At 35.0% G+C, this 12,763-nt stretch overlaps 2 protein-coding genes across 2 annotated transcripts in view; one reads left to right on the top strand and one right to left on the bottom strand.

Annotated features, from left to right (window-relative positions):
* Positions 1–12,763, top strand: part of LOC139137567 (protein ELYS-like) — a 71,513-nt gene that overhangs the window by 23,929 nt on the left and 34,821 nt on the right. The gene's annotated exons all lie outside the window — the stretch shown is intronic.
* LOC139137568 (leucine-rich repeat-containing protein 15-like) lies at positions 128–8,071 on the bottom strand. Its single transcript, XM_070705737.1, has 2 exons — positions 7,912–8,071; positions 128–1,903 (listed from the first exon to the last, which is right to left on the bottom strand). Exons 1-2 carry the CDS (start codon positions 7,951–7,953, stop codon positions 644–646), a joined length of 1,302 nt encoding a protein of 433 aa, XP_070561838.1. The 5' UTR covers positions 7,954–8,071; the 3' UTR covers positions 128–643.

Genomic DNA, 12,763 nt, shown 5'->3' with positions numbered 1-12,763 from the left:
AATTACTACTCAAAGATATTCTACCATGCTGGTGGATTAGCTCTGAAAGAGCGCCCTCAGTGTCAGTTCAACAGCTTCCAGTTTCCTGGCCTCAGTTCTGACAAAAGAAAGGCAGTCATCACAGAGGTAGAAAGAACATCGAGTTTTACTGTTCACCTGTGAACCAGGTGTGAAATAGGTCACATGTCAGTGATATGTTTGTTGTTCAAAAAGACAAACTAGTAATAAATGTATTAGCATACTGTGGTGTTACTATTCAAATATTTGATCCAAATTTCTAACGAGAGTCACATTAATAGTATCCAATCCTGTTGCTGACATGGTGTAAATTCTTAGCAATTCTGAAGTCAAAAGTCAGTGACTGTTGACTTCAGAAATAGCATTCTTTTGTCTTATAATGGTTCTAAATGGTGTGGCACTTTAAGCCTGTTATTGAACATCTCAGAAGTTTTGCACGTTTTGTACAAGCTGTTATGTTCTTAATATTGGCCATCATCTATTAATCTTGAATCATGTCATTATTTTCTGTAAGCATATCTTCTCATATCAGCTCTTATGTGACCTGCTCAGACAAGTGTGTTACCATGGTAATTATCCTCAAATACAAACAAAATGTTTTTTTCTCATTTACCAAATGTCAGGCTTAAAGCTCTACATATTTAATTCCTACTTTGTCAGCAAATGTTAACCTTTCACCCGAGTTTCTATTTCTGAAAGACTTGCCCATTCGGATTAAGACTTGTGTCCACTGGTTTCCATCGTCCTGTAGAGTTTTGGTTATTGTAATGAGGTTGTCTATTCCAATTTCAAAGTATTTAAGATTTGTGAGATCGTCAAAGAGACCCGACGGCAGTTGGTGTAGACTGTTGTAACTCAAGTCCAGATTCAACAATGAAGTGAGTCCGTTGAAGGAGTTCTTGTGCAGCTCTGTCATTTGGTTTCCGCTTAAATCAAGAAGCGCCACCGTCTCTAAAAATTCAAAAACATTGTCTGTCAGTATGCGCACGGCATTGCTGTTTATCCGCAGCTCTTGGAGATTTTCAAGACCAGGCGTGACGCTGTTCACCACGTCAAAACAGTTGTTGAAATTGGATATGCGGTTGCCATTTAGGTTTAAGACTTCCAAGCTACTCAGTCCTGTAAATGCTTGATCATGAATGGTTACGATATCATTGAAGCTGACATCAAGCTGGGTCAGACTGTTGAGATCCAAAAAAGTATCGGCTGGCAGTTCAGACAACTTGTTATGTTGCATTTTCAACTCTGTCAGACTTGATAAACCATTGAAAGTTACTGCTCTGATGGACTCAATATCATTAGCGCCAACATCTAAAACTTCCAGTGACCGCAGTGAATTAAAAAGACCATCTCCGAGTGATATTATGCTGTTTCCATTGAGATTTAAAACTCTGAGTTGAGATAATCCTGAAAAGAGTCGCCTGGGGAGAAGATAAAGCTTATTACCGCTGAAGTCCAGCATTTCAATTTTTGTGGTCTCTTCAAACAGCTTTCCCGGCAGCGCTGTTAGCATATTATTTCTGAAATCTGCACTTATCAGTTCCTCAGTTTCTTCCAAAGCTTCTTCATGGATAGTATTGAGTCTATTGTCACTGAAGTCAAGAATTAGTAGGTCCTCATACTCCAAGTCGTCTTCAAGGATTTCAACGATGTAGTTTCGAGAAAGGTCCAGGAGTCGGACTTGTTGGAACATAGATGTTGGCACTCTGTCCAGCCCGGCATCACTGCAGTTGATCACTCGCATTGCATAGGCCATGTCACAGGTGCATTCCAGCGGACATTGGGCAGACAGATACGGCATAAGATGGCTGAACAGCAGAAAAAACCAAGCGAACTTGACCACACTATGATGTGTTGGCTTCATTTTGAATTTTGATTCATGTATCTAAAAAAGGAAAAAAGAAATGAAGTCATGATGGCCCTGTGAAAGCTATTTATGTTCAAGAAAAGATAAAATATCATCTCTAAGCTGACATGTTTCAACTTTGACATATCAACTTTCAACTTTGACATTTCAGTGACATATCTTTTACCAAATAAGGAAGGCATAATCTAACAACTGCTATCAAATCAAATTTGCATAATTACTATGAAAAGATTTTCACATTGTCGTTGCTGTTACCCTTTTGTGTAATGAACAAACTAGTTAAATGAAATACATATTCGAAGACATTTTCACCCACAGCAGTGATTTAACACATCTGAACAATTCTGGAAGACAGGACACTCATACATTACAAATACACTGATAACGGTCTTTTAGCTGGAGTGTAGTTGAAAATTTGCCGAGCAAAAGATTTGTCTAAATGCTGAATTGTTGTGTTTTTCGTTTGTTTTTATAACTTATAAATAAGAAAATTATAAACCTTAATGATTCCACCATAATATTTGTAATTATAATTATAAGCGTAATCAATTATTATGAAGATCAGGTGAAAATGTTTTCTTTTTGAATTTTTTTGAATGTGGCATTTCATGAAACCTGACAACTATTGTCCTGAATGAGAGTTTCCACAACTGAATGACAAAAACTGGACCATCTCATTAGTTTGAAATATATACATGTAATTTCATTTTGCCATGGGAATACTTAGGCTGTATTCAGTCACAAGACCATTCATTATATCTCTGTTGTCATGCAGTGTTTACATGAGAGACAGGGACACATGTTAGATACAGTGATTTGTCATTGTGGTTGTCAGGGAGAAATCGATTGACAAATACTAGGAAACCAACCATTGATCAAAGGTCTGTGACCCCACGTAAAAATCAATCAGTTCATCATACCAGCTTGATATGTACATACTTGTGCAGTAATGCTTTGCTTAACCTTGCCACCACAATGGTTCAGTCCAATGCTATTGATTCAGTGGTAAAGTTGGACCTCTAAACAAGGAAATAGGGATGAAGGCTTTACATCAAGTGTCATAATGTTTGGGATTATATCAAAATTGATAAGTACCTATGATCAATATCCACTACATTGTTCCAATCTCCTTAAAAAGGAGTGACAAACTTAGACTGGTGGTTATGATATGTGCAGAGGTTGACAAAAGACGCCTCTTCTTTCCCAAACACCAGTAGAACAGTTAAGTTTCTGTGTGTAACCCATCTTGTATATTATGGTCAACTATTGTGATCACTATATAAGTTCATGCATGTCACAAACAAAATACATGTATGGATGATATTAAAAATGAACTATCACGTGTGGTTGACTGTTGTCATTGTAAACTTCAATACATCAATCCAAGAATGAAACAAGCTACCTGATAGGAAACATTCAGTGTTTCCTTTGAGTTCAGAGTCAACTCCAACCAATGAGTGCAGGTCTTACATGCCTTTCTGTATGAATCAGCAGTGAAGTTTAGACTGACAAAATTATGTCAACGAGCAACAGGGCGTTACCCTGGTTTAATGTGAAAGATGTTAAGGTATTGTCACAACAGTACCAGGCAACTCTCTGTAATTCGTACACTCTTAGAAGCACCCTTTCACCATAATGGTTTGACCCAAACCTATTGTATCGATGATGACTGTGGACCTGTTTACAGGGAATTGGGGGTGAACAGGTCAAGTGGTATTGTAACTGAAGCAGGCTGGGACTGCTTATGGTATGTCAATCAGCATGCACAGAAATGAGGACAGATTGGTGGATTGATTCGATTTACCCCTTGAAGGGTAAACATTCTTGTAGAATGGCTGATTGATTCAATGGTACATTGACATTTTTGAGTTAATGTTATCAGAAAACATTCAGAGAAGAATCAATAGAACATGGATAAAGCATTAACTTTGCATGTCTCTGTAGGTAAAGATGGAAAGTGTATTCATTGTGACCAAAAAAAAGTTGATTGGCCCTATCATATACACATCAGCAGTTTTTGAAAGTCTGTTCACATGTGATTGTATTCTTCAGTGTATGCATATGCTTCAAATTATAATGGATGATCAGACTAATTACCTTTCAAAAAAGTGGCAGATGACACTGTTTATGTAATTTTCCATTAATTCTGGATGACACCAGGAAATTTGCTGAACTAATTGCTAACTGGAAACTGCTGCTTTCAGTTGTTGTTCTTACCCGAGCCTTGCAGAAAATAAGACACTTCCTGCACAGTGTTCAAGTCAACTCAGGTACGTCCACCCCAGGATGACATTTGTACATATTGCATTAATCAAAGTTGTTAATATCTGCGTTGTGTTTATATAAGTGGCTTTACAAAGACCCCATTGCAATTAAATTCCCTCCTATCTCAGTTGCATGTGTGTTTTACATCTTGTACTGATCAAATGATAGAGTAAATGGTGCAACTAAAATCTCCTTAATTTTTGGACTCAGGATTTCAATGATCTAGACACTTCAATCTCTTCTGTAACCCCCCCTACTGAATACTGGTATGTTGCTTAGTCTCAGAAACCAACAAAAATGATGGATTTCTACTAAAGTCTCACGGTTTTAGACTGTGTTAAGCTACATAGAATTTACATTCCTCAGATAAGATTAACCCTAATCCTGCCAGATAGTATCCATTCCAAATCTGCCAAGTCAGCAAAAAGAGTATAGAGACAAATCTATATGTATTTTCACCTACTTTGCTTGGTATGTTATAGCGGGTTTGGTTGGTAAAATCATATTTACAATATGTAGTTGTTCATGGGCCTTTGAGCATATAATATTTTATATTACAATACTTCTCAGTGAAACGTGTTTTTCCTCTTGTTTTAACCAAGCTTACCTGATGGTGAAATATGAATTTACAGGGTAAGTAAGGGTTAAATCTGAAGGTTCTGTTTGTAACTTCTCTATAAATTCAAATTTAATCCAATAAAGATTGGAATGTGCCTACATGTGAAACAGTGGACACAACACAAATTTTCAGTGTTTGACTCAAGTATATCATTCATATTGAGTCTACATTACTTTGTAGAATTTTAACTTGTCACACACTTCAGATTTGGCCATGGTACAAACAAATATACATTGATTATTTGAAGTCTATCTCAACCACACCAGGTTATCGGTGATCAGCGATGACACTGTAGCTTTTCGCAATAAAGTTGAAAGTTCAACTTGCTTTTGAGTCCAGAACTAGAGTTTCATTGACACATGGAACGAAGTTTGAAAAAATATCAAAAGTTGATTTCAGCAACTTGTTACATGAGCTTCAGATGTAGCATACAGATACTGGTATGTTCATTGGAATTCAAACATAGGTATACTATCATAATGAGTTCAGCACACCTGTAGAATACTGGGCCTCATTCTGCTGGTGGTAATTTTGCTTGAGCTAGGGTGTCTTCCATAAAAATTTAAAAATGGTCTCCTAGAATGATGGTTCATAATAATAATAGCGTAGTATTACCTACTGATCTTGGGTAGTGTGGTGACTTTTTAGTATGGACTCACATTTCATATGTCAACAATTAATACAAGATAACTAATTTACAGTAGTTCTAAGCATTTCTTGCCTATGTTGACAAACTGCATGCTGGGGATATTGCCTGCTTTGAGGATAAAAAAAACTATTTTGGACAGGGTAAATCTACTTGAATCATTCTTAAAAATTGTAATATCACTGTCTTGAACAAAAAATTAAATGTAAACAAAATATGAATTTGTAAAAACTTACAAAGGTGTGTCAGAATGACAAATCAATATGCAAAGGAGCGTGCATGATGTAATAAAGATCAAGGTTGGACAAAATGATTCTAACTGTGGAAAAATAATTTCTGCTTGCCTGTATAATGATTAAGCTGGTGCATGTTTGCAGATTCCCTGATTGTATTGGTTTTGAAGTCCCGATGACATTTACCTATCTGCCGGTTAAAAAAACCACTGAATGTACATGTAGCAGGCCCACCCACATAAATCTTGATAAAATATTATTGGTACTCAACGTTCACAGACTATCAAAGCACCATTCTTCCAGGCTAGTTCTGTTTTAATAAATTAACCAAAATTGAGACTGTGGTAACAGGATGATTTGCAGCTATTACTTTTAGCCTGTAGTACCGGTTGATTTGATTGAAATTTGTGATTGATCCAGTCGTATATAATCCATTTCGTCTTTAATTCTGCCCAATGGATTTTTACAAAATCCATGACTTGTTATTCAAAAATTCGTTACGGGTTAGTTTTAAAAATTTCACTACTTTATATGTATTGCCTTCATTTCACATAGTTACTAGGTATGTTTTGTTTTGAAGTGAACCACAAGATACAAGAGCATTGGATTAAAAAGTAACATAACCGCATGTGGAGAACTGGTTATGACAAAATCCAAGCCAACAAACTTGTTTCAACAACTTGTAAAATTTCTGCTTATTTTTTCCCAATTTGCACACAACAACAAAAAGTATGAGTTTCAACAGCTGTGCTCCCCCAAAAATAACAAGATCTTTGAAAAGTCTATCAATGAGAATATTGCAAAATTCTGTCATCACTATATTTTCCCTGTTGCCATGGAGATACCTTTGTGTGTTAAGCCTCCGGTTGAATTTTGTCAACCAAAGCAACAATGAGGCACAATTTGTTTATCAAACAGATCAATTGAATTTGATTAGGCATTTTAATATTGGACATTTTTCAGAACTGTAAGAGAAAATTATTGATCAGGAATTCAACTGATCTCAATTCCCAAAAGAATGATTGTAATTTAAGTACCATTATGATTTTCCCGAGTGGAATTGTACTTTTAGCCATATCAACCTTTTAGTATAGCGTTGTATAAAATATATTCTCACTTCGGCATTTCTTCAAAATTGTAATATAATCGGATCATTGTGTTTCGTTGCATGATTGTGAAATGGATGGACAGGTAAAGAGGCAGGGAAACCTATTTAAAGTGAAGTTTGACTATGTTACTTTGATCAGCTATCTCATGACATCAAGGCACTGTTATAATTCTAAATCATTATTCCTGTTTGTTGACATTTTGTTTCAAAGTACACATCGACAAAAGATAGACTTCCTAAGAATTGATCAATGTTGTGTAAAAATAGCTTCAATGGACGATTCATGCTTAACCATTTATTAAAGTGAAATAAAACATTGATAATTAAACTTTATGCCCATTTCACAATACTGCTGAAAAACTACTGTTACTGTACGAATATTGAAGTTGAAATAATTCATGTTGTCATTTCCTTTTAGCCATTGAATAATACAGAGTGTACTATTTTTAAACAAACTGCAAATACCAATTTATGTTAGAACATTTCATGATTTGAGGAATAATACCGTACATCTGTTGCTGTTTTAAATACAGATATCTTGCACATCATATACCTATTCAATCCAGAAATTTTACTGACAGCATTTAAAAAGTTTTTGCAAAATATTTGTTCATGGGTTTAATTTGGAATAGAATACTCTAGATTTTATCAAACGGAGAATTTCAGACATCTACGCCCTAGCAATCACCACCATCAACATTTCATTGTACATTTTAGAAAAATCACTTTCATTCTGTCAGAGGAATGGTTTGAATATTGTTCTAAATGCCACAGAATGAAGTTCCTAGACTCCTGCTGTCCTGGTTGATATTAAACACTTCAAAGTTAAATTGATGGAAAAGTGACAACATGAAATTAGCTAGTCTGATAAGAAAGACATGATATAGACTATGGCAGCAAATTGTGATTCACAAAAAAGTATTTTAAAAATATCTGCAATACCAGTGATAGTAAATTTTGTGATATAGCTTTAATGCATATTTGCTTTGAAGCTACAGAATACTGTCATATTATAAAAATTATCATAATATTACCATAATACTGATAATTCTGTTTTCTAGTGATAATAGAACAGCAATTTGAATAGCAGTTACATGCTAAGACTATAACAGGAAAATGTTATATAAAAACTAAGTATCGATGTTGTTCACTTACTTCATACATGATTCCACAGATAGTTAAATCTTGTACTTTCATCCAGTTGCATTATTCTTCTTCCACTTTCAAAAAAGAGAAAGAGAGACATCACATTTATGACATTATTGATCACAGTGACATTTCTACCAATACCAGTATATGCTGGTGTGCGTGAAGCTGGAATGAAACTAATACTGCTACATTTATGTACACTGTATGTGTCCGTGAGCAGAAGTCACACAACGTGATGTCATTGTCATGTGATCACGTCTGACCAATTACATTTAAGCTATTCTGTACAATGATGTCTAATATCTTCTCACAATGTTTGTAGTCTTTCCTTTATGTGTTTGCAAAATTTTCTATTGACAGCAAGAATTTTAAATTTGAATTGTATTTTGTGATTCATCCATAGAGTATATTGTTGAGTTAAACTACCCTGGATTGAAAACAAAATAAAACGTATCCTTCTGCAAGGCCTAATTTCTTCTCCACCATTAAGTTTCACAGGATGAAAGAATGTATTGCCATATTTTTGACACAAAATTAATTGAAAAGTTGCGAATACTGGTGCAAACACTTGCTCAATTTCCAACCTTTTCAAAGTTAATATGAGGAGGAAATCAGAAATTATACACACTCTGTGATGCTTCATATAAGTTCATTAACAGGAACTTCCAGGACCGTGGGCGCACAATAGGGGGATTACTGATGACACAGCCATTTACATACACTGGGCGGGAGTTTTTGAATTCTCAAAGCATCGCTCTGACCGTATGATAAATTGGAATAATCGTAATGGGCACTTACGTGACATATGCAAAGAGGGGTCAAATGGTCCTACAGGGAACACATTTTGAAACACATGCGTTCTGCGACAAGAGACGGAACATTTTTTTCAGTTTGTTTTCGACTCAAGTTTAGTCGCTATATATTCACAGACATCATATGCAAGATTCAATCACAATGAACGCCTGACACATGACAAAATCATGGGATTCTGGGACCAAACAAGGCACGTCTGATCAGTAGCGTGGCTTTTTTACATTTGCATGGATTTACGATAAGCTGGCTTTTATACGGGAAGTTCCTGTTTAAATTGTTGTTTGATAACTATTGTCACAAGTAATCTTCTAAAATTTTGTCCCTGAAAGTGATTTGATTGTAGAAATGTTGGATAGACTAGGTCGCTAGGTCGATTTTATATCTTTGTTGTTTTAAAATATTTTTTCCAGCATGTTGCTCAATTCTTCTTCGATTTCAAAATGCTATCGTCTCTATGGTGTCCACAGAATGAACTGAAAAAAGGTTTGGTATTGATCACCCCAGAAGAGACTTCATGTTTTGTACATTGTGAAGTATGATGGCATGATTTCATTATAGGTTCATTTTGTCTCCATCAGATGAATTCCTAATGTCTCCTGTGATACAGCATACAGAGTGTATGTGTGAGCGTACATCAAATTTGAGAAAATGAATGATGTTACCATGGATACCATCTTCCATCTTTTGACAAAACTAGCTGTGCTTTTAGATGTGTTTTTCACAAACACACAATTGTATCCATTCAATGCATATTTCAGTACTGTTACAGATACACCAGCCCAGTGTAATTGCTGTAATTATATTATCCTTGACAATAATTTTGTATCACTCACCAACTAATGGATAATGTGTGTTTTGCAGAATTGTGTTGCTTTCTTTCCTTCCTTCATTTTGTAATTTCTTTTGTCAGTGAGTATTGTTTTTTTTACTGGTCATGTGCAAATTTGTTAGACCTTTCATAATTTTATCATTTTTATCAGAAACATTTCTTCAGCATTAACTTTGAAGTTTGTACCGTACTTCCCCTTGAAATTTTGCCATAACGCCATATTTCACAGATAAATTTCATATATTATCCGTCAGATTCCATATATTATCCATCTCACAAAACAAGATGTGAAGCAATTCCTACTTAGATATTGTTACTTTATCTCAGAAATCCTGAGTATACTCCACAACAGAAAATCACATTGATCATCAAAAATGAAGATTATTCTTCTAATAATGCCAAATAATAGAAATAGTCAAGCTGCACTTTATCAGAGGAAAACACCTATGACATCGCAAATAAATTCATGATTTGTCATCCTTTCTTCTTTAAAGTGAACCGTTACGAATTTTAGCTTCACTTCCTCTGAGGCTATTACAAAAAAAATTACACGCACATGAACACTTCACAGCATAGTACTCTCCACTGAACTGCTTGTCTGTTGTGATCAGTATGGGGTTTATCAAGCTGTCTTTCAATATTGAGTATATCGTCAAATGAAAAAAGAAGAATGAGGATTTTCTTGGACTTCCACTTAATACAGCCAATTCTGATCCGCTTCCAGGCCACTTTGAAATCCTCTTTAGTGACTTTAAATTTTTTGAGTTGAGTATAGTTAACGCTGAACTAGCTTAACAAATGATTAACATAATATTGCAGCAAATTTTATTCACTGTCATACACAATGCTAACCTTTTAGTAGGTTCAAAGTGACTTATAACATCCCTTAATCCTTTGAGCGCTGCAATTTTCCCGCCAAAATTATAGTGTGCAAGATTTTACCAATTTTGTGAATTTTTCTGTAATTTTTTTGACAATTTTGGACCAAACAAACATCAAATTTTATTTGCTTCAGGTTTTTATCAAAATTTTAGCAAAAATTATAAAAAAATTGACAGGTGTATATTTTGATATAGGGGACAAAAATTGACTTTGGCGCTCAAAGGGTTAATGGTTAAAAAGATAGCTGTAGAGAAACATCAACGGATATGGATGGGCTTTACGTCCCACTTTATGCACTGAGTAAAAATGTCAGTCCAAATGGCTTTTTAGTGTTGTCTCACTTCATGATTCTCAGTCACTCAAATAGACTAAATGAATATAGTGTAAGGAAACTCTGTGCCAACGATGGAAAAATCTGACAAGAGCTTTTAGCAAGAAGAATGAAAGGTTTTAAATATTAGGTCGATGAGAGCTGAGACTTTTCAGGGTGTACCATAGCTGAATGTACATTACATCGAAAATTAAATGAGGGTTTTGTATCAGCTGTCAACAAAGAATACTGCTCAAATCCATATGTGTCCTAAAACATTTCGTCAGGTTTTTTTATATTTCACCATAAACTTTAAGATTCCGAATGTAAATTCAATTTTGACGCAGAAAGAAACCCCCAGGGCTGCATATTATTATCTAAAGAATACGTCTTCATGTATCGCATGTATATAAAAGTTTGCTATGTATAAATGCAAAAGCAAATGAAACTGTAAGTTTTCCAATCACAAGATTTATGGAAATGAAAAACATATTGTTTCCAATAGGGGCTGTCACGGTGTGGTTACAAATACTACAAAAATGTGAACAGACTTACTATGGTGGTTTGCTAAAGATATACAAAGTGAAGAATGCAAAATTGAAATATTTTAAAACTGGACTAGTTAGTGTATATTATAGTGTGTACCATTAAGTTATAGTAAGGCCAAAGTAATTAAATTCTTTGTTTTGCGTCCTCTCTAAATGGAAAAAGGTACACGTCTAAGCGGCTGAAAAACACACACAAGAAAACTAACACAATGTAATTTGATTGCAGCAAATAAAAAATCGTAACAAAATTTTAGTTCAGTAAAGCTAAGCGGTCATGCCCTAAAATTTCCTATTCAAATACACTGTGTGTGTTTTTCATGAAAACCTTAAAAACCTAAGCAGGTGGGGACGCAAAACAAAGAATTTAATTATTTTGGCCTAACTGAAAAGATAACATGGGAAGCCACTAAAAGAATTCATTTGGCTGCCATCGGTTTCATTAATGTGTCATCATTTTGCAATGGCTGGTCTGTTCATGCATCCATATATTTCTATTCCATGTATAAGTATTGTATTTTGCTTCTCTACAGTGTGTCTTGATTGTATGTGTTTACTTAGGGTGGAAAGACACAGAGAAGTTTTAAAACTTTTGGTATAATCTGTTTGATATATACATAGAATAATTAGCGGCTTTTGGGCAATTAAGAATCTCAAAATTTACCAGTAAGGCAGTAATTATAGCAAATGTTTTGCTCTGCTTTGTCGTTGTTCATCCACTTGACTAATCATCTGTCTTTTAAGGATTTTTAAGACAAAAATTTTCTCAGAGTGAATGAATTTGAATCTGACGTTTGGACATTTATTAATGACATGGTTTTGTGATATGTCCACCTGTAAACTGACAGTGCAAACAAATGAGTGAAAAATGGCTTACCTGGTCTGTGAAGTCAGCTTGGATTCGTGTTTGAATCCACAACCCTGACATCCGTTTGCCAGAATCAAGGCACTGGTGAAACGTCAGAGTCTTTCCATAAGAAAACTATCAAAATATTCACAAATACAAACACTTCATGTGAAAATCCATTCCCCTCAATAATCAACAGTATTTCCACTGAAGAAGACTGACGGATATATGGTAGATGTCACACCAGTCCTCTGTTGATCGGTTGAACTAACCGCAAAGTTAGGTGGTCCTGCTATGTTTTAGTGATATATGTGGGTCCATTTCTTCCTCTTCCAAACACACTGTTTATAAATGGCTTAGTTACGTGCAGCTTACAGGTCAAAGGTCAAACCAAAGGTCATCAAAGGTCACTGGAATGTGTGTCCAAGTATTGATTGTTTAGGTCCAAACTAACAGTTAGTACATGTTATTTCTTCAGGTTATAATGTTTTCACATTCAACTCCTGGTTTCCATGCCAACAAATTCAACTTTAACACAATATATGGCTGGCTACAGTCAAAAGATTTGTGAAAGAATCGGATTAAAAGTCTGCAGAGCTGCACTTTTCATCCATTTCAATGGTTGATTAGTA

The sequence above is a fragment of the Ptychodera flava genome, chromosome 7 (genome assembly GCF_041260155.1).
Source record: "Ptychodera flava strain L36383 chromosome 7, AS_Pfla_20210202, whole genome shotgun sequence".
NCBI lineage: Eukaryota > Metazoa > Hemichordata > Enteropneusta > Ptychoderidae > Ptychodera > Ptychodera flava.
This window is presented reverse-complemented; position numbering and strand designations above follow the sequence as displayed.